Source organism: Pan paniscus, chromosome 1 (genome assembly GCF_029289425.2).
Source record: "Pan paniscus chromosome 1, NHGRI_mPanPan1-v2.0_pri, whole genome shotgun sequence".
NCBI lineage: Eukaryota > Metazoa > Chordata > Mammalia > Primates > Hominidae > Pan > Pan paniscus.
This window is the reverse complement of record NC_073249.2, coordinates 191,383,847-191,411,706: the sequence shown is the minus strand read 5'-3', so window position 1 is coordinate 191,411,706 and position 27,860 is coordinate 191,383,847. Positions and strand designations below refer to the sequence as shown.

General features: G+C 46.0%; 1 protein-coding gene across 7 annotated transcripts in view; it reads right to left on the bottom strand.

Moving 5' to 3' along the window:
• Window positions 1-420: 420 nt before the first annotated feature.
• KIAA0319L (KIAA0319 like) overlaps window positions 421-27,860 on the bottom strand; it is a 124,053-nt gene continuing 96,613 nt past the window's right edge. For 6 of the 7 annotated variants that reach the window (XM_008965033.5, XM_008965032.4, XM_008965030.4 and 3 more), the window contains exons 9-21: window positions 26,846-26,978; window positions 22,596-22,824; window positions 20,950-21,073; window positions 20,145-20,277; window positions 18,230-18,378; window positions 16,975-17,126; window positions 16,484-16,622; window positions 14,790-14,949; window positions 10,755-10,897; window positions 9,504-9,626; window positions 8,844-8,934; window positions 7,648-7,739; window positions 421-1,703 (exon numbers count right to left, since the gene is read on the bottom strand). In XM_008965033.5, coding sequence (XP_008963281.4) covers window positions 1,516-1,703; window positions 7,648-7,739; window positions 8,844-8,934; window positions 9,504-9,626; window positions 10,755-10,897; window positions 14,790-14,949; window positions 16,484-16,622; window positions 16,975-17,126; window positions 18,230-18,378; window positions 20,145-20,277; window positions 20,950-21,073; window positions 22,596-22,824; window positions 26,846-26,978 — 1,856 coding nt within the window. In that variant the 3' untranslated portion in view covers window positions 421-1,515. The remainder of the gene's footprint in view (window positions 1,704-7,647; window positions 7,740-8,843; window positions 8,935-9,503; window positions 9,627-10,754; window positions 10,898-14,789; window positions 14,950-16,483; window positions 16,623-16,974; window positions 17,127-18,229; window positions 18,379-20,144; window positions 20,278-20,949; window positions 21,074-22,595; window positions 22,825-26,845; window positions 26,979-27,860) is intronic. The other variant, XM_034961136.2, reaches the window with a different exon arrangement.

Genomic DNA, 27,860 nt, shown 5'->3' with positions numbered 1-27,860 from the left:
AAGTGCTCTGTGAACTAGGTACAGTCAACACATTTGGGGGCATGTGGCCAACCTCTACTATTTGGGAACACCAAAGGGAAGATGAGTGGTCAAAATTTCTAAAGCCACACCCTGGACTTTAGGACACTCCGTGTCCCCCCAGCTTGGTCACAGGTGGACATGATCATTTTTGTGTTAACAAAAGATAGATATGGGAAGAAGGGACATCAACCCTCCTCCCTTAAAGCCAGCAGGGGTACTGGGGTGGTGCACTCCCACCCACCAGTGGCAGGCAGGGCCCAGCACCACTGCTTGCATGTGCTGATGCCAGGCCCAAAACTTCCTTGCCAGAGGCCATGACCTCACAGGGCTGCCCAGAGGGTGGGAGCTGTGCACAGGTCCGAGATGTAGCGTGAAGCAGCACACCCAGCAGACAGAGTGCACAGTTAAATACCATGTTTAATCATCCCACAATGGACAGTAGTGCAGTAGTAGAAATTATAAGTGTCTCTTTAAAAAGTCACTCCCCCAAAGTTTCCATTCCCCAATACCCAGATAACCATGGTGGAACAGGGCCAGGGTGAGGGGGACTCAGGAAGTCTTGGTTCCAAGGAGATGAAAGTCTTTCCAAGTCAAAGTTGCCTTGTGAGCAGCCAAGAGCCCAATGAGTTGATGCATACGCGCTCACTCTAACACGCACACATGCAAGGGACACAGAGAGAACACATACAGATGGAGGGACAGAGAGGGGACCACAGCGGGGCCGTTGCACACATGCGCTCTCATGCCACAACAGTCCAGTCCATCTGGGGCTATCTCCTCTGGGGACAGGGAGCGGTGGCCTAAGCCCCGAAGCAGCAGGTGCCGGTCAGATGGAGAGGAGGGAGGCCGTCTGTCCAGCCTGGCTGCTCTGACAAGGGCCCTGGCAGCGAGAGAGGCCACCCACCATCCCTGACACAGTCAATCCTCCCTAATCTCGGGCCGGATGGGAGAAGGGAGTGGGGCTCCAGTGTTAAGGGGGGGCCAGATATCATTTCTATGCTACCATCTCAGCATCTGTGGTGAGGGGAGGGGTGCCACTTCCTCTTTGCCCAGCAAGAGGGCGTACTCTACCCCAGAGAGGGAAACACCATACCCACAGTGCTTGGTTTTGCACTCAGGTGTGCGGGCAGCACAGCAGGCCTCACCTTGCAGCACTCTGGGCACAATGACACTGTCCACTGGGGAGCTGCAGAGCTTAGCAGCTGGCTGGGTCTGCCCTCGGGGGAGGGGAGGAGTTTGCAAAAAAAGGAGGCCCTGAGGTGAGGATATCTGGGGGCCCACCAGACAGGTTTAAAGAGGAAACCTCTTCATTCACAGCTTCGTTCAGGGGTTCCTGGAGGACGTCTCTGGATTCAAGTCCCAGGGGTTCTGGTTGGGACTGTCAGGGCGAAATGACCAGCAGATGCTGGGACAGCAGCTGCCCGCAGACTCGGGAGGTAGGAGGACTGGCCAGGCAGTGTGCTGGGCCCTGCCCTGAGGAGACAGACCAGGTGGCTACAGGAGCTCCTCCCGCGGGCTCCTGGCCTTCAGAGGGGTCTGCCCGTTGGGTACAGAGCCATTCTGACCATGCAGGAGTTTGCCCTTCTCTCGGTCTGGCCATGTAAAGATGGCATCGTCGCTGTCCAGCTCTGACTCGGAGTGCATCAGGCTGCTACTTAGCACCAGGCCTTTCTGTTTGATGCCTGCAGGGAAAACAAGGAATCCAGCATCAGGAGACTGGCCTCCAGGCTGGAGCCACCCCCACACCTTACCCCAGCCTGAGGAGCCAAGGAACAGGGCAAGTCACAGGCTCCTCACCAGGCTGGGAGGTGCAGATGGGAAGGAAGCTTCCCTAGTCCTTCTCCCGGGCTCAACTGGCTGGAACAGTCCACTAAGGGGTGTCACAGAGTATGGATGAGAGCACACCTGGGGTCTCCTGCTGGTTCTTCATCTCCAGTATCCATGAGCTTTGGTTCAGGCCACTCAGTGACATTCTCTTTTCTTTACCTTTCAAATTTGGAATATTTTATCACCTCCCTCTATGGGTGGAGTGACATGGTAGGCAGGAAAGCACAAAGAACTCAGGCTCTGGAGAATGAGCTTTTAGCTGCACCCTAGGTCAGCAGGGCCGCTGAGTGCTGGCACAGCAGGAGTGTGCAGTTTCAGTCCATGTAGACATTTGCTCTGTGGGCTCTTGTCTGCTGTGGCTTCACTGGATGCTAGGGTGGCAGAGCAGGTGCACGCTTGGAGAGGTCTCTCCTGCTGGGAGAGCCTGACTGAAATGGGGACTCTCAGAAGCAGTCCCAAGCAGCCAAATCACAGAACACACAAAGCAAGAACCGTATGAAGCACCTGGGGTCGAAGAAGACACCTGCGATTCTGCAAGCCATGGCAGTCCCTTCACTACTTATCCCTATAGATGCCGAGCGGCCACAGACATGAAATGTGGTCTGATAAGAAGAGTTCCAACAGCAAAGATGGCTGCCCTCTGGCTGGTGCAAAAACTCCAGAGAAAGCAAACAGCAGGCTGAGATAGCAGGACTAGAGTGGGAGCTGCCAACAGGTGGCACCCCCTCAGCAGTGTTCTGGGTCCTGGGAATGCCCACGCCCAGGAGCTAACCTCCCTCCTTTCTAAAAAAGGTAACCAGTCAGGTGAGGGGTGGACATCTTAGGGAGAGGGGAGAGCCCTCTCCAGCACCACAATCTCATCATCCAATAATCATTCTCCCTTCTCCGGGGAGAAGGATCCAGATCTCCCTCACATACTGAAAGTGCCTTGAGAGGATTCCCAGCCATTCAGCCCTTCCTGGCCACACCTGACTTAAGGCTGGGAGTGCTCCGAGCTCTCCAGGCTGAGCGCATCCAGACCCTGATGCGCCTGCCATTCAGGACCACATGCACCCAAGGACCTTGTCCATGTACAGCTGTGCCTGTGCCACATGCTCTGGGGCTTGGGCAGGGAGCTTCCTCACCCGCGTTGGTGTCAGGGTTACAGTTCTGGGTCTTGACTGAACCTCTCCTACTGAGTCTTCGGGCAGCGGAGCAGCAGGGCCACAGAAGAACACTGACCGCCAGCACATCTCCAGTGCGGTGGGGACAGTGGAAAGGGCCCTGGCAAGGGCCCAGGTCCTCCAAAGGCCCTGCCTCGCCCCTTGAAATACCCACCCGTTCACAGCTGCCTCCTTCCCAAAGCCCCTCTGGCTATAGCAGTGAGGACAGGAGCCTAGGTTCAACCTAATATACTTCAATAGAAAGTTTTAGAAAAAAAAATCAATAGAAAACAAAAACAACAACAAAAAACAACAACAACAAGAGAAAACAAAGCCATAGCTGCTGAATGTAAAGGGGGCCTCCTGAGGGGGGCAGCCCTACACTTACCAGGTGGCACTGCTCTCCTTCCTCAGTTGCTGCTCATCCTCAGCCTAAACTGGCTCCTGGCAAACTGTCCGTCCAGACTCCCACGCACATACATCCTCTTTCCCCCCCACAGACCCACTCAGTTTACCCTTCTTCCAGCTAAACTTCTTCAGTTCCATACCTGACACCATATGGTCTTGAATCTCATTCTCCTCGTCCTCCTAGTGACTCTACTCTAGGCTGGACCTGCTAACCCACTGAGCCCAGAACAAGAACCAGTGCTTCCGGCCTGCTCAGACCCACACCGAACCTGAGCGGGCTCTCCCAGCTCCCTTCGGTAGACACTGCCCACAAGAGACCAGCCCTGCTGCCCTCACCTGGTCGCACGTTGTTGGTTTTGGTCACCTAGATGCCACTGGAACACCCCGTGGCTCTCCCCTCTCCCTAAGATGTCCGACGTGCTGAGCTCAGGCTCCCATCCAATCTCGCCTCTGCAGCGCGGCACTTCTCCGGGCCATCACCGCCCGTTTCTCCCCTCCTGCCTCAGAAGAGGCATCTGAACTCCATGCTCCCTTTCTCTCCTCTCTTCCCTTCTCCCTCCTTCCTCCTCAGTCAGGAAGCACCTCTCCAATGCACCACTCCTCTACCTGCATTCGACATTGCCACCCACAGATCTGTTCATGAGCCCTTCTCTGAGGAAGAGGAGGCCCTTGCCCTCTGCCTGCCATCCTGCTTCTCTAGCTTTCACTGCTCTGCCGTTAAAAGGATTTTTAAATATTCAGGGCCTTCATCTCCTCACTTCGCTTTCTAAATCACCTGCGCTTTCACTTCCACTGTCACTCCCCACTCTACTGCAGCTCTCTGATGGGCCAGGAGCTTCTCTGGTGCTATCAATTCTGATTCTTTGGCCTTTGCAGCAGCAAACACCGACGGCTGTCCCCTAATGAATCCCCTCCTCCCTCCTGGATGGTCATTCTTGGGGTCCTCAACCCTAGGCCTCTTCTTTTGTCCTTCAACGTTCCCCCATAGGGATATGACCCTTTGTGGTGCTGATCCTCACCAGCAGATGGGAGATTCCTATTTCTACAGTTCCATGTCTGACTCTTCTGCTGAGTTCCATTTAATTCATCTTCTCTTACCCAGTCACCGCATCAGAGGTTCTGATTCTGTCAACAGCACTATCATTCTCCATCTCTCAGTTGGAAGTCAGCCCTGACCTTGCCAGACCTAGCTATAACCCACTGACACCACGCTGTGTGAACCAATGTCAGCATCTCCTTGGACCAAAAATCTCCTTGCTGGTCTCCACACTTGTAGCCACACCCCTTCAATTATTATATGTTGTCACCAGACTGATTTTCCTAAACCAGCTTATCCAAGACTTTGCTTCCCAGCATCACCAGGATAAATGTTTAACTCTGCAGGCTGATAGTCAAAACTTTCACAATTTGGGCCTTGTCAATCTTTCATTCTCATTCCCTCAACTCCATTCATAACTGTCTTGCACCAAACACTTGATCTCCAACATTTCTTCTCCAGTCTCTCCCATCTCAGGGATACTACCACCACCCAACCCACAGAGGCTCAGTGCTGAAGCTGTGAGCCATCCTTCCTTTCTCCCTTCTCCCACACCCCTTGGCCAGCAGACCACTAACCTCATCAAGTCTTCCTCAAAAATGTATCTAGAATCTATCTGCCTCTCAACCCCAAGGACATTCTATCTAACTTCCTTTCAGCTAGCCTTTCCCCTCCAACCCCTGCATCTGTCAGCCACAGTTATCTTTTTTTTTTTTTGAGACAGAGTCTGGCTTTATTGCCCAGGTTGGAGTGATCTCAGTTCACTGAAACCTTCACACCCCCAGGTTCTAGCAATTCTCCTGCCTTGGCCTCTCGAGTAGCTGGGATTACAGGCACCCACCACCACGCCCAGCTACACAGTTGTCTTTTTAAAATATAAACCAAGACCGGGTGCCATGGCTCACACCTATAATCCCAGCACTTTAGGAGACCAAGGCAGGCAGATCACTTAAGCCCAGGAGTTCAAGAACAGCCTAGGCAACATGATGAAACCCCGTCTCTACCAAAAATACAAAAAAAAAAAAAACAAAAAAACCTGGGGATGGTGGCGCATGCCTGTGGTCCCAGCTACTTAGGAAGCTGAGGTGGAAGGATCACCTGAGCCCAGGAGGTCAAGACTGCAGTGGGCCTTGATCGCACCACTGCACTCCTGCCTGGGTGATAAGAGTGAGACTCTGTCTCAAATAATAATAAATGTAAACCAAATCCCACCATTCATCCCCTTAAAAAGCTATCAGTGGCTCACCATTGTACTCAAGAGAAGTCCTCAGCAGGGACCCTGCTCATCCATTGAGCCTTGGGTCACTCACCCCTTACTCCATGGGAAGGTGAACCTGTCCATCATGTCACCTTCTTCTACCTCCTCAAATGCTCTCTGCTCCTTCTAGCAGCTGGGTCTGCACCAGTTTTGTTCCTTTGCCTGGAATGCTATTTCCTGCAGCTTTATCTAGCTAGCTCCCACTTATCCAGGTCTCAGCTTAAGTGTTTTTCTTCATAAAGGCCTTTTATGAGCATATTTTATGTATTTGTGAGTTTGCTTAATGTCTGTCTGATATAAGCTACACAAGAGTGAAGTCTGTTTGATTCACCACAATATAAGCAGTGTCTGGCACAGGGCCTGGCACATAGTGGTCCCGCTCCATATCCACAGATGAATGAGACAGCCCCTGCCCTCAGGGATTTCACTGATGGGTGGGGAGACAGGCAAACATAACTAATCATGAGACAGCGAGAGAAATGCCGACCCAGGCATGTGGGAGAAAGGTGAGCACAACTTGAGGAGGTTAAGGGAGGGATAAGAAAGAGCTTTCTAGGGCTGGGTATGGTGGTGCATGCCTGTAGTCCCAGCTGCTTTGGGAGGCTGAAGCAGGAGGACCACTTGAGCCCAGGAGTTGGAGGCTGCAGTGAGCTATGACTATACCACTGCACTCAAGCCTGGGTGACAGAGCAAGACCTTGTCGCCACATTTTTAAAAAAGAAAGAGATTACTGGATGAACCAGCAGAACTTGTTTAGAAAAGAGGGAGATCAGCAAAGAGAAAGATTCTAGAAAAGCAAACTGATGTAAGCTCACAAAGGCCACATCTACCAGACCAAAAGTTCTAGCTTTTTGTGCTAGAAATAGTAAGTCATTGAAGAATGTCAGGGGGTGAAAAACATGATCAGAGTAACATGATAAAAACCTTGGCTGCAGTGTGAGGGGTGGGTTTTGCACATTTCACCTCCAGGCCCTCATTCTCAATATTCCTGGGTGAAATGCCCCGCCCACCCTCACTGCTCTGGTTTCCTGGGCTCATTTCAAGCCCCACCACCTCCAGTCTCCACCTTGACAGTGTTGGTGGATCGAGCTGCTTGGTGCAGAGTCCAGACTGCTGTGAGCCTGTTCTCTTCTGCTACCGTGTGTCTTTTCTCCCTCACTAGACTGAGGGCACAGCCTGTGTCTGATGACTCCCTATACCCCCACAGCCTCTCCCTAACACAAAGCTTTAAGCATGAAAAGTGTTTAAGAAATGCTTTATATAAAAATAGTTCTACTTGCAGAGTGTTTAGGAATCGCTTTATAGAGTCTAGCTCTCATAAACCAATGATACCTGTCCCATGGCATCCATGATGAGTGAAACCCTCGCCAGGTGACCCAGCCCAGTGGAGGAAGGAAGGCCTACTACCTGCCCTGATCTCCCAGTGCCATCACTCAAAGTCATCTTACTGTTTGTGCAAGGAAATGCCCTCCTATCTGCCCTAAGACACTGACAGAAGCTGAGGACTTGCCAAATGATAAAGATAGGAAGACAGGAGAACAAGGCTGGCTGAAAGGTGGTCAGCTGGCAGACACGGGCCTGGGTCTCATCTCTGCCCATAAAGGACAGACTGGTCAGCAGTAAGAGACAAGTCCAAGGTCCCTGACCCTGACTACCTGGGGCAGTTGGAAAAGCGGAACTCCAGGTGGGAAACATGAGGAGAATGCCCAGGCAAAGGAAAACAACAGGCCCAGCACCCCCGCCAAGCGGAAGTAGCACGCGAAGTGGGTCCTGGAGGCATTTTGTCCAGTGCAGCTCAGGGCAAATCTGACCCTCAGTCTTCATCAGGCAAAAGGGAACAAAATGCTTTGCAAGCACAGTGGGCTGTTAGTGACACACTCAGGAGGGGCTAGTGACAGCAGCCTTCCACAGAGAGAGTGCACAGACCTAGAAGCTCTGGCACCCAGGGCCCCTACCTGCCCGGGAGGTTGGCTTCAGCTCCAGGCTTTCCTGATCCGTGGCATCCAGGATCTTGTATTTGCTTTTCCTCTTGGGTTTTCCTTTTTGCCTAAAAAACACAACCCCCACCCCTGCTCAGGAAAGAGGTTCTCTGGGAGGATGAGGATGAGAGCCAGATGTGCATGCAGGGCCCTATTTTGGTGGGGCACCTACTGAGAGGGGTGTCCTCTCCTCACTTCTCAGCCAGGAAAGGTGGCAACTGTGATTTGTTCCTCAAATGTTCCTCAGCAATTCTGGAGAAGGGCAAGGGAGCTATGACCACCTTGGCACGGACTCACCATCCCACAGGGGCAATGAAGGACAGATTGGTTAAAAACGTAAAGAAAACAAAATCCTCTGCTTGAAGGGTGTGGGAGGAGACAGGCATTACACTAACAAAGTTGGTAATGGTGGTTGTCTTAGACTGGTGGGAATTTTTAAAAATTCCTTTAGTTTTATAAGAGGTTATACTGAAAGTTGAATCTCAGCTCTGTCACTATTAACTGGTCCTCAGACAGTGATGTACCTTTCCTGAGCCTAAGTTTTTTTATCTGTAAAATGGGAAAAGGTTATGTGTCTTAAAAATGATATTACCTATAAAAATATTATGGCACACAGTATACACAGAAATAATATTATTAATAATGAAAACATAAAATAAATGTAACCATTCCATCTTAGAAGACTCAATAGGAAGACTCAAATGAAAAAACACAGGACGCCTGAGCCTGGCTAGCCGAAAGTGCATACCTGTGTGGAAACATGTACACTCATGAATCCCAACTAGAAAGAAGGCAGAATTAAAAACTCGCAGGCTATGCTGGTGAGGCTACGGTGTGGTGCATTAAAGAAAACACACCTTACAGATGTGATCCGGGTCTGTACCCCTGGCCCTCACGCTCACTCCCCCACCTTGCCCTGCTCCCGCCCAGCCATGTTTCCCAGGTTCCAAATCACTGCAGTGGCTGCCACTCACTGAAGGAGTGTGCCTCTGCCCTCAGGAGAGTCTCAGGGTGAGCAAAGCTGCCCATGCATGCCTTAGGTGGGTCAGAACTCTCTAATGCTGACTAAGGACCCAGCCCAGTCCTTCCACGTGGAAGGTGCCAAATACCTCTCTGAGGAACGAATGTATGACAAGAAGCCCGAATGAATTTCAAAGGAAAATCCATCTTACCTCTTACAACAACAGATCACAGTCCAAGACAGGATTCCCAAGGCAACAACAATGACAAAGGTAGCAATGATAACATATAACACGCTCCACTCTGCCAAGAAAATCAAAATGGTGAGGGCTGTGGAGGGAGAGGCTGGGAGGGAGGTCTGGGCTGCTCCCAGCTTGGGCAGGTGTGGCTTCACTCTGGAGACAAGAATGCCTCAGGCTCCCCAGGAAGGTAAGACCTTGGAGTTAAGGGCAGCTGAAGCTTTAAACCTTTTGAAATGTCCCTGCTTTCCAGTCCCTGCTCCTGGCAAGCCCTGAGACCCTGCAGCAGTGGTGCAGGCTGAAAAGAGCTTTAAGAGGGAAACGAGGGCTTCCATTAGGCTACAGCACAGAGGCACTCCAAAAGACAGGAGGCTTTTCAGCTGGTGGGATTTAGGCTGTAACTGGCATTGGATCTGAGTTAAGCCTGGTTCTTCTTACACGACTGCTTCAGGGCTTTCCTCTAACCTTGAGCAAGTGTGGAGGAAGGAAGTAAAAGTCCTCTGCAAACAGAAAATACACAAAGTTCTTCTCCTTGCCTGCTCATCTGCTTCAGAAACACCAACACCCACCCACTCAGCGCAGAACCACATTCAGCGCCAAACAGGCTGGCACTGTGCCACATAGAAAACTCACCACAGTTGCTGTCTCCATCCCTCAGCTGCACCTTGATGAAATTCTCCATCCAAAAAGGGTCACAGATACAGCGTTTGGTGAACGAGTCACAGTGGCCATGGTCGGAACAGTTCAGCTGACATGCTGAGAGTGGCAGCAAAGGGAAGAAAGTCAACAAGACTCAGCCAGGGGTGACAAGCAGCACCTAGAGCCCATGAGGGCACCAAAGCACCCCAGATTAATGCTATGTGGTGAAATGTCCTCGAGACCCACCTTGGGCATGGTGCCTGCCTTTCTCATCTCGACTGGACAAAACTGGAGCAGTCAGGAGGCCACTAGAAAGACACTTCCAGCCTGTCTTCACTTGTTGTTTGTCTATATCAGCAATTCTTAATCTTTTATGTCCCACACATCCCCTTCTCACAATTGGAAAAATAAAATACCTATAGTACTTCAAAGGAAGGCAATAATTATATTAAACGTTTTTGAAATATTTAAGAAGACAGGCTGGGCATGGTAGCTCACACCTATAATCCCAGCACTTTGGGAGGCCGAGGCAGGCAGATCACTTGAAGTCAGGAGTTCGAGACCAGCCTGGATAACATGGCGAAACCCCATCTCTACTAAAAATATAAAAATCAGCTGGGCGTGGTGGTGCATGCCTGTAATCCCAGCTATTTGGGAGGCTGAGGCAGGAGAATCACTTGAACCCGGGGGGGCGGAGGTTGCAGTGAGCTGAGATTACACCACTGCACTGCAGCCTGGGCGACAGAGCAAGACTCTATCTCAAAATAAATAAATAAATAAATAAATAAATAAGCATTAAACAACAAGAGCTAGAAGTGGGTTTAACAACTATCATAATTTTGAAGTAGTGATAAGTAAAAATGACATCATGTAATGTGATAGGAAATTATTTGTGATTTCTATTGCCTCAAAGCCACAGGTTCTGTTGATACTACTGTAGTTTGTTGCCTACATTGATCATTGAAGTAAACAGTGAGTTTCAGTCAGAGGTTAGTGAAAACAAAGATGTAAATTTTTCCCCACTCAAGCTCACAGCCTTCTGAACACGATCTCAGGGGCCCATGGGCCCCAAGTTAAGAATCCCCAGTGATGAATCAGGACTCTTTCATGGTAATAGTAGTGCAAGAAAATGATTATCTCCATCTTCCCAGAGAAAAGAAGATGAAGGCCAAGGACAGAAAGGACCAAGGGGTGAGCTGCAGGCACTAGGTAGGCTCTTGCTCCCAAATTCCCAGAATTACTCACTGACAGTGTTGACTTCCAAGGCTCTGAATATCAAAAAGTCTGCCTTTTGCTTCCGCAGCTCACTCTTGAGCATCGCTGCCACCTCATGGCCTTTGAAGATCTGGTGGGGAGGCTCGTTTTGAACAAAAAATACCATTTTGGTGCTGCAGAGACATGCAACAGTACTAATGAGCTGAAGCGGTCCATACCTGCAGCAACAGCTAACATTTACTAAGTACCTTCTGTTTGTGACAGACACTGTGCTAAGTATTACATGCATTCTGTTACTACAAGCCAGTGAGAAAGGTGTTATCAGGGTCATCTCCATTTTACAGAGAACAACACTGGGGCTTTGTAAGAGGGGTTAAGTAACTTGCCCAAGGTCACACAGTTGATTATGGCAGAGCCAGATCCCAACCCTGTTATGTCTAACTACAAAGTCTGTTCTTTTTAAAATGCCCTAAGCTGCCCCAGCTAACAAAAGAACCCATTCCTCCAGCAAGAAGACCCATACTCTCCATCTAACTGGAGGATGAGACAAATGGGGATTTGGTATGGCTACATTCCTGCTGTCCACCTTTTTCCAGCTAAGACTGCTGGGTTTGTGACTGGTTTACTTGAAAGACAAACCACAATGCTTTGTTAATGTAAATTGTTGGACAGCATCAAAGTTTATCCATAGGTCACAACATAGCCAAAACAATTATGATGACAACAAAAAGATCTTACACTGTAGTATGGCTATGAACTTATATTACTCCATGCCCAGAATCTGTTTGCTGATTGTCAATTTCTGTCCAAGATAGGCCACATGTGAACTCACATCTGGGTAGTACCAAGTCTGTTCTATGCCTTAGCCTTAATTTTTAGTAGCCTGCCCCTTGAGCTCCATGTGAGTTTTACAATTAGAACCTTCTAAATCAGTGAGTCACACTGGTTTACAGGTGTGACCAAGATATTGATCCTCTCAGCATGCAGTGTGGCTGGGTGGGACCTGGGCATCCTAGAGGCCCTGGACCAGTTGCTTCCAATACAAGCAGCCTTCTCTGTTTATCCCAAGGTGCCCTATAAATGGTATCATTTTCCAGGCATGCATGACATAGAAGTCTGAGAAGTACTGCCATAGACTTTCTAAAAGCTTGCTGCACAGTGGGATTAACAATGGGGCATTATCAATTCCAGAAACAAACAAACAAAAAAAAACTTTTGCCATAAAGGATGTGTGGTCCGTTGCCCATTATCTTCTCCCAGTTACCTAATTCATGCTTACAGTTTCAATTTCGGTCTATATATCAATAACCCTCAGATCTTTATCTCCTTTCCCCACATCCCTCCTGAGTGACCAGTCTATATCTGCAAATACTTGTGTGAATATCTACCCCAGAGCTTCAACAGATACCTCAAATACAACAAGTCTCAAAATCAACTCATAACCATTAATTGCACACTATGTGTGAGGGACTATACAAACATTAACTTATTTAATCCTCATAACAATCCTATAAATAGGTACTAGTATTTTCACAGATAGTAAAACAGGTTCAGAGAGGTGAAGTAACTTTCCCACAGAGCTAACACTAGTAGGGCAGGGCTCAGAAGCTGGGTCTAATATAAGGGCCATGTTCTTTCCTACTGTAAAATACTATTTTCTTCCAATCATATGTTCTTCCTGAATTCCTTAACTAAGTCAATCCAGTACAAGCCAGAAGCTCAGGGAAACCCAGAAGCTTCTCTCTTGCTCATGCCCCCTATGCAGTGCTGGTGAATCTGAGCAACCTGTCAACAGTGCTCTTACCAGCACTCTTGCTAACATCTTTCCACTGCTTGCCAGCCAATTCCCGCCAACTTGGATCAATCAAGCAGCCATTTGTCCTGTTCCTACTCCCAGGCTGCTGAGTATACTTATCCCTAATCGTGCTATCTCTGACCTAGTGAGCCCTGACTGTAGATTAAATTCACCTGGGGAGCTTTTCCATTCTAGGTACCCAGACCCCACTCCAGACCAACTGAACTATAATCTCTGGGGCTAAGGCTTGGGCAGTGTTATGTTCAGACAACCTCCGCAAGATTCTATTGTGTGGCTGGAGTTGGGAACCACTGCTCTCACCTCATGTTTCCAACTTGGCTGGTCCCCCAGATCTGCCTCCATTTATTACCCATCCCCTATCTCCACCATCTCCTTTTCCTCTCAGTCTATACAAATGCTCACAAATTTCCTATTTTAAAAAGATGTTCATGTTCCACAAGGACCACAATGAAAAAAAAATTTTTAAAGATATTCTTTCAATCCTACCTCCCATATTATTTTCAGCACCAACTTCCTCAAAAAGGTGTTATACTGACCATCTCTGTATCCTCAAACCATGAAATCTGTCCTCTGCCTCCAACATCTAAGTAAAATGCTCTCACTATAGTTGCACTGATCTACTAATCACAAACCCATAGGCCTACTTTGTGTTCTCACCACACCTCCATCCCTGTAGCATCTGAATCCTTTGGAAGCACCCCTTTTGCCAGATCACCCCTTAACTTCCAGCAGACCACTCTCATTTGGTTTTCCTCCCACCTGATTGCTGTTTCTTAGTTTCTTTTGCTACCTCTTCTTTCTCTGCCTCCTCCTTAAATAATGATGCCCTTCAGAGTTGTGTCCTTATCCATCTTAGCTCTCTCCTAGTGAGACTCGCCCGTTCTCATGGCTTTGGCTCCTGCCTGTATGCAGTAACTCCTATCTCGGGCTCTTCCTTCCACAAGTTCCAGCCTTTACTTGTGGCTATCTGACGGAACATCTCCTGACGCAGCCAGTAAGACACCCCAAATTCAATCATCCATACTGGTTTCGCCTGCCTTCCCAATCTCAGTTAATGACCTGAACCATCTATCCAGACATCCAAACCAAAAGCCTCACATTTGCTATCTCACTCACCTTCATTCGTAAAGGGCCAGGTACTACTGAATTACCACTGAATTTCTTTTAATTTCTTCTCCTCTTCTTCCACTATCTTAATTCAGGTTTTATTACCTTTTCACTGGACTAGTCCAGAAGCTTCCTGATTGGTCTCCCAGCCTTTGGTCTCTCCCTATTTTAGACTAGCTTCCACACTACTGATCTTTCTTTAAAAAAAAAAAAAAAAAAAAAAAAAATCAAATTATGGAAATTCCTTGCTTTTAAAAACAAAACAAAAACTTCACACACATAAAACAAACCAACTTGGATCTGCCTACCCAAACTATTAAAACTAAGATCCTCAGCTTGCATATAACTGTTCTCAATCTCCACTGCCAGTCTTGTCTTCTACCACATCCTGGGGCCACTAAGCTTGAACCAAGTGACTTCTTCTGGAAGAAACTGTGTACTTTCATACCATAGGGCCATTGCTCAATGCTGTTCCCCTGTTCTGAATTTCCTCCCCATCCTCCCATGCCTGGTCAATACAAGTTTCCTTTTCCCTTTTTTTTTTTCTTTTTTTTCTTTCTTGAGACAGTCTCACTCTGTCTTCCAGGCTGGAGTGCAGTGGTGTGACCAGAGCTCACTGCAGCCTCAAACCCCTGGGCTCAAGTAATTCTCCTGCCTCAGCTTCCCAAATAGCTTGGACTACAGGCGAACCACACTGCACCTGGCTAATTTTTAAATCTTCTGTAGAGGTGGGGTCTTGTTATGTTGCCCAGGTTGAAGTTTTCTTTATTCTAGAAAAATCTTTGGATTACTCCTACCCCAACTCTCCTAGAAGAATTCATTGTCCTTGCCACAGTGTTCCACAATGCTGCTTGTTGTACCAAACCCACACCGTACTAATGTTCCATATTTACTTATCTCCTCTACTAGACTGTGGTTGTCAAAATAGTTGACCTCCTACACCCTGGAGCCCTGCTGAAGTGTCTAGTACAGCGCATGTCACCTGCACTAGAAGACAGAAGTCTATTGAAGAAAAGGCAACATGAGTGTTTCTGGTCAGAAAGCCCACCTTTCTCTATCTAACCACACTATTTCTCAGCTCATTCAAGAAGCCCGGGGGCCCCTGGTCTTTCCTTTGCTCCCCCCATTCATTGCCCAGCTACCTCTGCTCCGTGTACGGCTGAATCTTTTGCACAATGATGTCGGAATCCAGCACCCCCAGGAGGACCCCAATCTGGCGGATGAACATCCCCTTCAGCCTCTCAGTTAGCTGACTGACGTTGATATCCAAGATGATCTCCACCAGGTTGTTTTTCCTGGGATCTGGAAAGCATGTGGATCAGTCATGGCTTTAGAAGTAGGAGAGTAAACACAGACCTGCCACTGTGCATTTGCTTTGGCACAGGAGAGAAAGGAGTGAGAACATTCAGATTTCCTTCAAATGGAAAGGGACAATAGTGAATTCCTGATCGGGCAATCTGGGGCTGGCTTAGAAAGCTTCTAAAGCACTCCTGCTCTCTATACCAACCTGAGAATTCCCACACAAGTGCTGGAGATAAGGCTGAAGCAGTGATGCAATGAGGGGTGGGGAGTAATGACGGGAGTGGGGAAGAGAGAAACACTTAAACATTTGTTTTAAAAGCCTCTGTGCAACTGGCAGTGCTGAGCAATCCAGGCCAAGTGGGGGTTATTAAGCAATCTCTCCTGACTCACATCTGATTTTCAGTGCCTCGCTGTATTTTGTGCACAACAATGGGAGGAAAAGTGTCCATCTCAACAATCTCCTCAATAATGGGAATGCATCCGTCCCTCCAGGTTTAAATACAGTTAACAAAAGAAAATCCAGTCAGCCAAGACACAAGGATTTCCTTAGAGCCACATCACAGCTGCACTATCTTTGTATAACTCTAAAACGGTGAGGCTATCATGTTTTACTTTTGAATATGTCCTAAAGATGTTCTACATTTGGAATTTCAAACTGATTGTTTGGAATGCCTTATTTACATACTTGAATGCACCACTTGCCTGTTCTGATGTATAATTTGCATAATTAGTAGACTATCTGTGATCTGACTTTAAACACCAAAGAGATTTTATAGTGTCTCAGCTACTGTCCTTCCTAGAGGCAGGACAAGGACTGGAAGACCTCCCAAGATCCCTTCCTGTCTAAAACATCCATATATGAGGTTGGCCTAGATAATAAAGAGTAGGTTTAAAGTTAATACCATTTCATCAGAAGCTCAGGAATTTATAAAGCTCTATCCCACCTCCATACTCAGTGCCTCCCTATCACCATATTAACCTCAAAGCAAAATAAAAACATGGTTCTATTTAAGAAGAAAATTTTTATTTCTGCAAAGCTGAAAAATGTAAAGAGCACTATTACTTTACCTTCCCTGGATTATCAGACAAGGCCTGAGGCTCAACTTATAAAAATAAATTGTTTTCTGCATCTGGATGCTGATGAGACATCATGACTCAAGCTATTCCCATGCTCAGATTCCCAAGCACTCTGAGCCCTCTCTCATCAGTCACAAGGAGAGGAGAAAGTGCTGGACTACGAGCACAAAGGCCTGGCTCTGACACAACTGCTGTGTGACACTGAGCAAGTCCTGCCCTCTCTGAGTTTGTTTCTCCATCTGAGATGAATAGGGGGAGGTCTGTATTTCTGCATGGGTAGGAGGTATTGTTGGAACAGACGGTCTCTATGGATTTTTCAGCTTGGGGTTTCTCGATTATTTTTAAAGATGGACATGCCATCTGGCTCTGTCCATGCTCGGGGAAGGGGGTCTCAGGATAGAGGCCTTGATTGGCTGATTCAGCAATTCTACTCAGCCTCATCACTAAATGAACTCACCAGGTTTCACCTCCACAGTGGTCCGGTCTGTGTCACTCTCACCCTTTGCATCGGTCACTTTCAGGTGAAAAGTGTAGGTTCCCTCAACCAGGTTTGAAAGAAAAAGGATAGGGTGATGGTCAGAGTGATTTAACACCTCCTGTAGGGTTGAACAACATGGCTATGTTACAGAACAAAATGCCATTCCTTTCCTGGAGTCAGTTGCTGCTTTCACCATAACTAGGCCCTTCAGGGCTGAACTGTTTCAACCTCGGGCAGTTCCTGATACGGAACAGCATCGCAGCCTACAACTGCTAGGATCAGGGAAGGGAAACCCATTCTGTGCTATACTAGCTTACAGAATGACCCTAAGCAAGTCACTTCACCTCCCTGGATTTCAGAGAACAATCTGGGTTTGATATAAGGGGCCACTTGATTAAAGCATATACTGGAATGCGTGGCTCCTCCTCCTCCCCACTCCTGTGTAGCTCTCCAGCTCCTAGCACACTTACCCCTGCTGCTGGGCTCCCCTCATCTCGAGTCCAGAGGTAGCTGACTATTCCCTTGTCATCTGAGGACTTAGAGCCATCCAGCTCTGCTGTGCTCGTGGGTAGGGTAATCACCACATTCCCAGTTATCTTGGCTATAGGTGGTTTGTTTATTTCTAATCAAAAAGAAATCATTGACATAATGTGACATTCTGGAAAAGAAGAAATGTTTCTTCATGATGCTTATGGGGAAATTAAAACATCAAGAGTACCTTAACTGGAGAACTTTTTAAGTGCCTGTCCCTGCCACCAACCAACAGTGTAGATGAAAGCTACCAGCGCTGCAGTCCTGAGGTTCCAGTCCTACCCAGAGAAATGTTCTCCTAACACTGTACAACAGAGGGGACGAGTGTGCTTTCCTCTCATATTCTCCCAGTAGCCTTCCCAAATGGAATCCATTTCTCTGCTTTGGAGGTATGTGATGATCAGAAATAACGGCCCAAACTGGCTTAAAACCTTGGAGTTTAGGTTTCACCTAGCTGATCTTGCAAATTCTCCTTCAAAATATCTTAAAATGTTATTCTCTGAATATCTTTTTGGACCCCTTCCTTGGAACTTCACAAGAGAAAACAAAGAGCTACCTCTCTTATTCGGAGCCCCACGTGAAGCTCTGTATATTCAGATGTCTGTGCAGTATTTACTCAGCTTGGTATCTTATGTCTGGAGGTCTGCATATCTGATGGTTTTTCCTGCTATCAACTTAGGGCCCTCTCCCACAGCTCTCACTGGTCACTGTGCCTGTAAACTAGAGCAAGGCCTCTGGCTGGCCTCAGCTCAAAGGCTCAGGGCAAGCATAGTCAGCTGTAGTGCGGCCGTCATTCTCAAGCCTGACAGCAGGTGTCACTGTAGCTAACAGGAGTCACGGCCCAGGTCTCAGCAATGCAGAGGGGCAAAATAAAAATGCAAAGAATAGAACCCTTAATTCTTTCCCTATTCAACTGAGAAATAAAGTAAGGAGGGAAGGAGGGAGGACTGAAAAGAAAGTAAGGGGATGAGAGGGAAGGGAAGATGTAAGCAGGAGGAGGGAGGGAAGTTAAAATTCACCTTACAGTCCAATTAAAGGCTGTTTTAGAAAAGAAAATAACAGTTGCCCTCACCCCAACCCTCTTACCCACCTCTTGCTATCTCTAATCAATTTCTGCAGGCAAACATGACAGGATAAATTCTTCAGCTATCTGACCCTAAGAGGCTGCTACACAAACTGGAGGCAGAGAGGTACCTTCTTTGACAATGACATTCACAGAGCTCTGGCTTTGCAGGTTCCTCTCATCTTTGACAGTCAAGGTGAACACATAGGTCCCCACTTGCAGCCCAGTCACAGTGGCAACACTGCTGTTAGCATTCTCGAGCTGCACCCCATCAGGTCCCCTGCAAAAAGAGAAACTAGAGGGTAGAGTTGTACCTGTCTGCTGCTGTCCTGTCCCTAACTTAGCAGGAGGAGACAATGACTCCCTCAGCAAAGACACGAACTACTGTTACCCAGACCTTGACAAGACATGTTTAAAAATATTTCAATTGGACAAAGTGTCATCTGGCCTCAAAATACAGGCTGCCTGCTGGTCAGAAAATTCAAATAGCTTTCAAACACCTCTAGCCTTATCCTTTATATGAGCTTCTAGAACACTTGAACGCTTTACCATTCTAGTTTGTAAAAGGAAGAAAGTTCTCTGAGCAAGTCTCTGATCAAAAGAATGATTTAAGAGTGATGTTTCTAAAAAGCATTTCTGGCCCAGTAGTTGGTTTGGCTCTTGCCAGCAAGGAAGCAAAATGCATTTCTTAATCACGTGCCCAAATCCTTCCTGATGAAAGGAAAGGAAATGGGGCAAGACTGCAGAGGAACTCTCAGGACAAAATCATCTTGTTTGTAGCAACTCTATAAGCAAAGTTCCCTCCAGCTCCTGGACAGGGGCCATCAAGCACCTAGGACACCCTACATCCCTTCTTCCCCCTTGTGGCCTCAGAGACTTGCCTGCAGCAGCCAAGGGAGCTCTGTGCCAACATTGAGGCTGCACACAGCCAGAGAGCCCTCTGCTCAAGGATCAAAATGCCCCAGAGCTTTTAACTACAGGAAAGCCAGAGAAATCTGCAGACATCCAGGATTTACTTTGTTTTGCCTTTTAAAGTTACAGCCTCTGATCCTGGTAGCTCCTCCTGAAGCACAGTCTCCTTCAAGAAGCTATGCTAAGCATTATCTCTGCTGTAAACACTAATAAAACTCAGCTAAAAGGTCTATCAGCCATATCTTCAATAAACAATTATAATTAAAAACACCCTGGGCTGGGTAAGATTATGTTCTACAAAAGATAAAAACAAGAGCTGAGGGAAATAATTTCTAGATTCCAACTCAGCAATCTCAAAAGCAAGTCATTTGTATAGTCAAATTAAAGTTCTTTTCCACCCATCTCCAATGCCTTTGTCAAACAAACAAACAAACAAACACAATACAAAAAAAAACCCAGGCTGTCCTATGGTTGCTACCTTTGGAAACAGAGAATACTTTTAACTCTTCTTAGAATTCTTTTGCTACTTGTGGGATCCTGCATATAATTTCAGTTGCATTAGTTATGGTTTAAAGGAGCTAAAAGAAACTATAGGAACTAAGAATGGTTCAGTTAGGTAATTTCTATGTAATTAGAATTATTTTGATTACCGCCTTTGGCCTCTGGCTAACTTAATTGGTAAATGGTGTCTTCAAGAAAACAATAACAGAGTAATGCTTTCATTTTATGGATGTATTTTCAATTTCTCTTAATAGCTGCTCTGCCCCATCCCCCGTGCCAGCCTTACCCAGTTAATTCTGAGCAACAGTATTTTTCTGCTCCATTACCCCTTCCATCCTGCCTCTCAAGTATAATTAAACTCTGCATTTCAGCAGATGGATTGTACCTGCAAAAGCACCAGGATCACACAGTACTACCTGGGGACTAGTTGATGGCAAGCATTCTTTTTTTCTTACAAAAATTATTTATAATATCATTTTCTTGGAGTTGAAGTTTGGAATTGCAAACATTTCTTCCTCAGTCACCCCACCGGATAAGCCAATAAGAGCAACTCAACTCATAATAGCAAATAAAACCTTGCTCTTCCAAGGTCTGGAGGCTTTGCAAAAATAAGGATTTTGTGTCAATACTCACTGTGTTTTTTCCCAGAGATATGAGATAATTTTCTGATCATCTGAGCTCTTGCTGCCATCCAGGGTTGTGCTATCCACAGGAAGGGTCAGCTCTTTATCTGGGCCTGCATCTGCCTGAGGAGGCTTATTGTTTTCTGGAAGACAAAGAGTTAGAGGTCAAAAGCAGCCAGTCCAGGTGGGAAAGGAGAGGAACCAATTGGGACACATGTTCTGGAAGCCATGGACTCTGCCTCTCAGGCCACAGAACTGTCAGATACTGTGGGAGATGTGGTTACCGTCAGGGAGCACACAATAAAGAATATAAGACTGAAACATATCAAGCAATTCTGACAGAAACATAGAACATAATGAAGTTATAATGCCATACTAAACTTGAACTCTAATGCTAAGGGAGTTCAAATGAAAGGATTTGAGTGACAAGACAGGGCTGTCCTGAGGAAGTCAGTTTTAAGCAGGCCCTTAAAGGACGTGGTATTGGGTTGGTGCAAAAGTAATTGCTATTGAAAGGAATGGCAAAAACCGCAATTACTTTTTAGGATTTGGGATGGCATAAACTCTATTTCCTAGGTCTCTTTGAAGGTACCAACAACAAGCCAAGGGAAGGGCACAAGCTGAGGCTGGGAAGTATCCTTCATCTCTAGCTATGAAGAAAGCACAAGGGGAAGGAACAATAGAAGTCACCAGAGGCTCTATGGATCAGTGCCTTCTGCTTCTACCCTCATACAGCTCAGAACCCAACACTCTTTTCCCCCAAGGTTAAATGGACCCACCAATAGAAGAGCCTGAACCACAAGGCTGGAGCTTACCAGGTTGCACAATAACAGTCACTTGAGCAGTGGCCTGCTGTCCTATTGTGTCAGTCACTGTGAGCTGGTAAGTGTAGTCTCCTTCTTGCATCGCAGAGAGCTGTAAGGTTGGTGTTCTAACACCCTACAAATACAAATACAGAAGTGGAAAAGTGGACTCCAGGAATCACAACATCACACAATAATTCCGACTCTGGTAAAAACGATTTAGTTTTCTAAACCTAAGACCTAAGATGGTACTGGGCTATTACGTACCAGTTCAGCACGTGAGTGAATATGGAGTCAGATATCATGAGGCACCTTGCTAAGGGTTTCCCCCTTCAAGGAAACAACCCTCTCTGACACAGCAGCAGTTTCAAATAAAGCCAGAACTCTCATAAGAGAGGGCAGTATTGGGAAATGTGCAGAGATTACCAAGGCCAGTCTCTATGACTCAAACCAGAAAGAATACCGTGAACAAACAATAAATGACCCAGTTTTAAAAACACTGTTTAAAAAGATCCTCTTCCTACTGAAGCTACACAGTGCTCCTAACAAAGCTGTCTCAGTGAAACATGGCAGCAGCTCAAGATGCTGTATAACACCATACTGTCTCCTTCAGGTATGTACAGGTTCTGCAACAACCTAACATAACATTTAAACAAAAGTCAGGTAAAATGGAGGCTTTAAGGGAGGCCTTAAAACTGAGAAATATAGAATCTTGAGGGACATTATAAATAATTTTGGGCAAACTTCCAATGCAGGAACTTCCTGTAGAGCAGTAGGCAAAAACTAGTAGCCCATGGGCTGAATCCAGCTTGCAAACATTTTTTTTGGCCTGTGGTGTCTCTCATATTGGAAATTTTCACATAAAGGTCTCAATTTCTTTCTTCTCTTGAAAAGCTGGGCTATGAAGCAATGTTAGGACCATCCTTCCATGTGGCAACAACCAGCTGGACCTGAAGAGTAGATGACTCCTTTAGTCAGGGCTTAAGTTCAGCAAAGCCACCATCCAGTTTTCTTTCTTTATGTTACCTGCCTGGTGACAGATCTAGTCTCTCTTCTTAAGCATCTCTAGAGAGAAGATACTCACCATCTAGCCAATCTACTCTAACTTGTTATAGAGCTCACTAAGATTTGCACCCTTGTAGCTTCTAAATAGTTTGACTCTCTGGAGTCATCCAGAACAACTAACATTTCTCAGCCTTTTCCTCTAATACTAAACATTTAAGATAATTTTTTTTTTTTTTTTTGAGATGGAGTCTTGCTCTGTCACCCAGGCTGGAGTGCAATGGCGTGATCTCGGCTCACTGCAACCTCCGCCTCCTAGGTTCAAGGGATTCTCCTGTCTCAGCCTCCCAAGTAGCTGGGATTACAGGCGCACGCCACTACGCCCGGCTAATTTTTTTATCTTTAGTAGAGACGGGGTTTCACAATGTTGGCCAGGCTGGTCTCGAACTCCTGACCTCATGATCCGCCCACCTCAGCTTCCCAAAGTGCTGGGATTACAGGCGTGAGCCACCACACCCGGCCAAGATAAAGATTTTTGCTACCACGTTAATCAAAGGCCCCTAAAGCTTTCTCAGTTTGTTTGGAGGTTTCTAAAAATGCAGTCCAGCAGCTCTACTTCTCTTGGGCAAGAAAAAATAGGAACCATTCCCTCCTACCTGCATCTCCACCACTTTCCCTTTGCTGCTTGGGCTGAGTGACCACTCATAGCTGGTGATGCCATGATCATCAGTGCTCTGGTTCCCAAAGAGGGTGATGGAGTTTTGGGGCAGGGTGATCACTTGGTTGGGGCCTGCGTTGGCCACAGGGGGGTAATCCACAGCTTTGTTCACTGTCAGGTTTGCAGTAGTAGAGTTGGTAGCTCCATCAGAGTCTACTACAGTCAAGCTATCAGGGCAGAGAGAGGAGTGTGATCAGGGACGGGTTTAAGGAAAGAGGAATAAACACTAGAAGACTGAAAATTAAGGCTAAGAAATACCAATGTGGCAAGGTTACCTATTCTTACCCACTTCTATTGGAGAAGCAGAAAGTACTACTAGAAGCTAACACTGACTGAAGTTTTATGATGTGCTAGGCACTGCTCCAAGTTCTTTATATCTCATTAAATCCTCACAACAACTCTATAAAGTATTATCCTCATTTTACTCCTCACATACATGAGGAGAAAGCCAGAGAGGCCAGGTGCGTTGGCACACACCTGTAATCCCAGCACTTTGGGAGGCCAAGGTGTGCAGATCACCTGAGGTTGGAAGTTTGAGACCAGCCTGGCCAACATGGTGAAACCCCATCTCTACTAAAAATACAAAAATTAGCCAGGCATGGTGGTGCAGGCCTATAATCCAGCTACTTGGGAGGCTGAGGAAAGAGAATTTCTTGAACCCGGGAGGCGGACGTTGCAGTGAGCTGTGATTGCACCACTGCACTCCAGCCTGGGCGACAGAGGGAAACTTCATTTTAAAAAAAAAAAAAAAAAGGAAAGAAGGAAGGAGAGATGGAGGGAAGGAGGGAGGGAGGGAAGGAAGGAAGGAAGGAAGGAAGGAAGGAAGGAAGGAAGGAAGGAAGGAAGGAAGGAAGGAAGGAAGCAAGCTTGCCCAAGGTCATACAGCTTGAAAGCAGTGGAGTCAGGTTCTGATCCAGGCAATATGTCTCCAGCGCCATTTTGTCCTGCTGCTGCCTGCACGCATCTGTGTCCTGAGGTCTCTATAAGAATTGTCTGATATGGCCCTCATAACAACCATATAGAGTAGGCATCATTGATTCCACTTTTATAAGAGGCTTAGAGAGGCTAAGTAACCCACCCAAGGGCTATATAGTGAGCCAAGATGCAAGCATAGTTCTCTGATTCCAAAGCTCAGAAACCAAATCTTAAGAAGAGGTAATTCTTGGTCCCTATTCCCGATTCCCTACGCTATGTAGTGCAAGCTCTGTCTGCAGCAGGCTGTTTTCCCATCATCCTGTTCCAGCTGTTTACACATCACAACGATGGACATCCTAGGCAGACAGCCTGCGGGACGAACCAGGAGGGCTGGCTCCAGTAAGGCAGGAGCTTGAGATGAAAATGAATTCTCCTACGCAACAGTCCCACAATTTGTGCCAGTGAGACACAGGATTTGCAAAAAAAAAAAAAAAAAGAAAAAAATTAAAAAAAATGTTCATTTATAAGAGCAGGCTTTTACCTAAATGATGCCTTCCAGCTGAACAGCCTAAAGCTTCTCATGCCACCTCAAAATGTGAGCATAAGCAAGCAAGGAGGTTTGGGATCTTTCCATTTTGCTGACAGAAAGAGGAAAAGCATAGAAAAGACATGTAGTTTGTTTAAATCTCACCACCAGCCACAGACAGGGCCAGACGTCAGTGAGGTTTTATCCCGCAGTCTCACCTTTTACCTATGGTGTGAAGGGGATTTTTGGTATTACAGCCTTTAGGAAAAAAGCACAAAAACCTCAGACACACAAACATGTACCAATCAGCAGATATCTGAAAAAGAAAAATTTACAGAAGTTTTGCACTCTTTTCCTAGTTTCTCTGTTGTTTTCACAGGTTTGGGTTTTGTTTTTTTTTTTTTTTTTCTGAGACGGAGTCTCGCTCTGTCGCCCAGGCTGGAGTGCAGTGGTGCGATCTCGGCTCACTGCAAGCTCCGCCTACCGGGTTCACGCCATTCTCCTGCCTCAGCCTCCTGAGTAGCTGGGACTACAGCTACCTGCCACCATGCTCAGCTAATTTTTTTGTATTTTTAGTAGAGACGGGGTTTCACCGTGTTAGCCAGGCTGGTCTCGATCTCCTGACCTCATGATCCACCCGCCTCAGCCTCCCAAAGTGATGGGATTACAGGCGTGAGCCTCTGCGCCCAGCCTGTTTTTTGTTTTTAACATATGCCATTTGTCTCCTATGTCAGGACAAAAGCACCTTATAGACAGACGGCAAAATGGCAGCTGCCCATTTTCTCTTTCACCTCAAACAGTCCCTGGCTTGCCTGCAAAGATCCTGAAACCAAACAGCAGCTGACTATAGGGCTGAGGAAAAAGGCTACTGCCATGTAAAAGAGAGAGGAAAAGGTGAGTGAATTACAACCTTAATGCTAATCAAATCAAATCATATCATTTCATAGATTTTTTTTAAAATGAAGGTTAGGAAAAAAAAATCACTCTCATACCCCATCCACTAAAAAACCTGTAGGTTAACCTTGTGGTTAAAAGCTTAGACTCTAGAGTTAGACTGTGTGACCTTGGGCAAGTTACTTAAACTCTTTGTGCCAAAATTTCCTAATCTGTAAAATGAGGATAACCATAATACCTGTTATAAGAATTAAATGCAATACTGCCAGCAAAGAGCTCAGAATAGTATTTAGCACATAGTAAATGTTCAAGAAATATCAGCTATCATTGTTACTATGTTTTAAAAGGATCAACCTGGCCCAAGCTGAATTCTGTAAATAGAAAAATTCCTACATTAGAAATCTAAGGTGAAAACCAGCTCAAATGTCCATTTTAAGCGACGTAGAAGGCTCCAATCTTGTTGTACTGGCAGCTACTTTTCATTCACCTGAAGTGTTGAATCAATGGAAATCCTGCTAAGTCAGAAGTTGCATATTGATTTATATGGTAGGTATTGTGCTAGGATACTCATTTCTGTGTCTCTGGCACCATCTAAAATTTGGTTAATCTCAGATTCATGGGAAGACAGATAGACATGGATAAACTGTCACACTATGGTAAATGCCACATAGAGGCCCTGAGTGCAATAGGGAAAGAGGAGAGCCATATTCTCTCCTGTCTGGAGGGATCTCAGAGAACCTCATGGAAATTGAGGAGGTTCTTAAGGATGGGCAAAACTTGAACAGATTGAGAAGGGAATTAAAGGAAGTATGAACAAAATACATGGATCAAGTCAAGGAGTGAAGTAGAATGAACCCTGACTTCAGGATTAGAAAATCTGCATTTAGGGCCGGGCACGGTGGCTCACACCTGTAATCCCAGAACTTTGGGAGGCTGAGGCGGGTGGATCAAGACCATCCTGGCTAACATGGTCTCTACTAAAAATACAAAAAAATTAGCCGGGTGTGGTGGCGGGTGCCTGTAGTCCCAGCTACTCGGGAGGCTGAGGCAGGAGAATGGCATGAATCCGGGAGGCAGAGCTTGCAGTGAGCCGAAGTCGCGCCACTGCACCCCAGCCTGGGCGACAGAGCGAGACTCTGTCTCAAAAAAAAAAAAAAAGAAAATGTGCATTTAAGTTCCAGCTGTGAGACTTCAGAGAAGCCTCATTTTTCTTAGCTGTCAAATGAAGATAGTATCATCTATATATCATGTTTGTATGATACTCATATATTAATACAAGTGCTTTTTAACATAGAAGGAATTACGCAAACATAAGGGGGATTACTCTAGAGTCAGCTTCAAAGCTTTAGTAATCACTCTAGAATATCAATACTAGCTCCCCAAAAGTACTTTCTTTGAATCAAATTCCCCAAAAGCCCCAGCAGAGAATGAAAACCACTAGTCAAACATAAAGATTATGAGGTACGTAAGCTGAGGAAGCATTTTCCAAAGGGAAGAAAAAAATGAGAGTAGGTCTTTCAGATTTTGCCTGAGAAAAGACAAAGGAAGATGGGCCTTTTCATTTAACAACAGAAATCCTAAAAAAAATTTTTGGAGACCTGCCAGATAAGGCTTGAGAAAGATTAACTGTGGCAGATCCTGATCTACTGTACAAGAACCTTTGCCCTAAAAAGTTACCATTGTTGTAATCACAATCACCATAGGGCTCAGAGAACCAATGGAACCAAAAGCTGTATTATCGACCAACTCCACAGTGAATTTGATATTTGTCAAAGTTACTCATCTAACAATGTAAAACCCACGAGAGGAAAAAAAATGGCCTATGGTAAACTTGAAGCTGAATCCTAATTTACCTGAAAGTGTAGTTCCCAGGGACGAGTTTACTTAGTTTTAATATGGCTGTATCTTCAGAAATCTTCTCTTCTCTCAGAGGCCCCTTAAGTTCTTCCCAATGGTACTGAACGATTTTATCATCATCAGTGCTTTCTTGACCATAAAGAAACATCAGTTACAACATGAGAACGCTTGGTCTTAGCACTTATCCAGTTTACACAAACCAGGACAACTACCCAGAGATTTGAAGCTAGGAAAACTTCACGAAATTACAGACTATCTCTCCAGAATGTTTCTTCCCTAGGAATACTGGGTCATTCTGCCTCTCTATGTATATTCTACTGTGTAGTTTTCCAAGAACTCCAACACAGGCAACCTCTGGTTAAAATACTACTGTATGAAGAAAGGAAAAGCAATAATTCTTAAACACATGAAAAAATACCCAACCTCACTTAAAAGAAATGCAAATTAATTTACACTTGAGATAGCATTTTTTTAACCTATAAAATTGGTAAAGACCAAAATTTCATAACACATTATATTGGTAAAGGTGTGGAGAAAGAGGACCTCTCATTAGTCATGGTATAAGCATAAACTGACACAACCTCTATAATGAGTACTTTGGCAATATTTATCTCTGCCCCTGCGATTCTTCTATGAATTTATCCTAAAAATATACTTGTACATGTGTTAAACATCATGTTTACAAGATTATTCATGGTAACGTTGTTTGTAATAGCAAAAGAATGAAAGTAATCTAAATGGTCATCAATAGAGATTGACTGAAAACAAGTAAGAACTCGTACAATGAAATTATACATCTATATGATGGAATGCTACTTAATCATTTTTTTAAAAAAAGAATAAGCATCTTATGTGTTGATTAAGAAAAATTCTCTAGGCCAGGCATGGTGGCTCATGCCTGTAATCCCAGCACTTTGGGAGGCTGAGGCGGGCGGATCCCCTGAGGTCAGGAGTTTGAGACCAGCCTGACCAACATGGACAAACCCCGTCTCTATTAAAAATACAAAATTA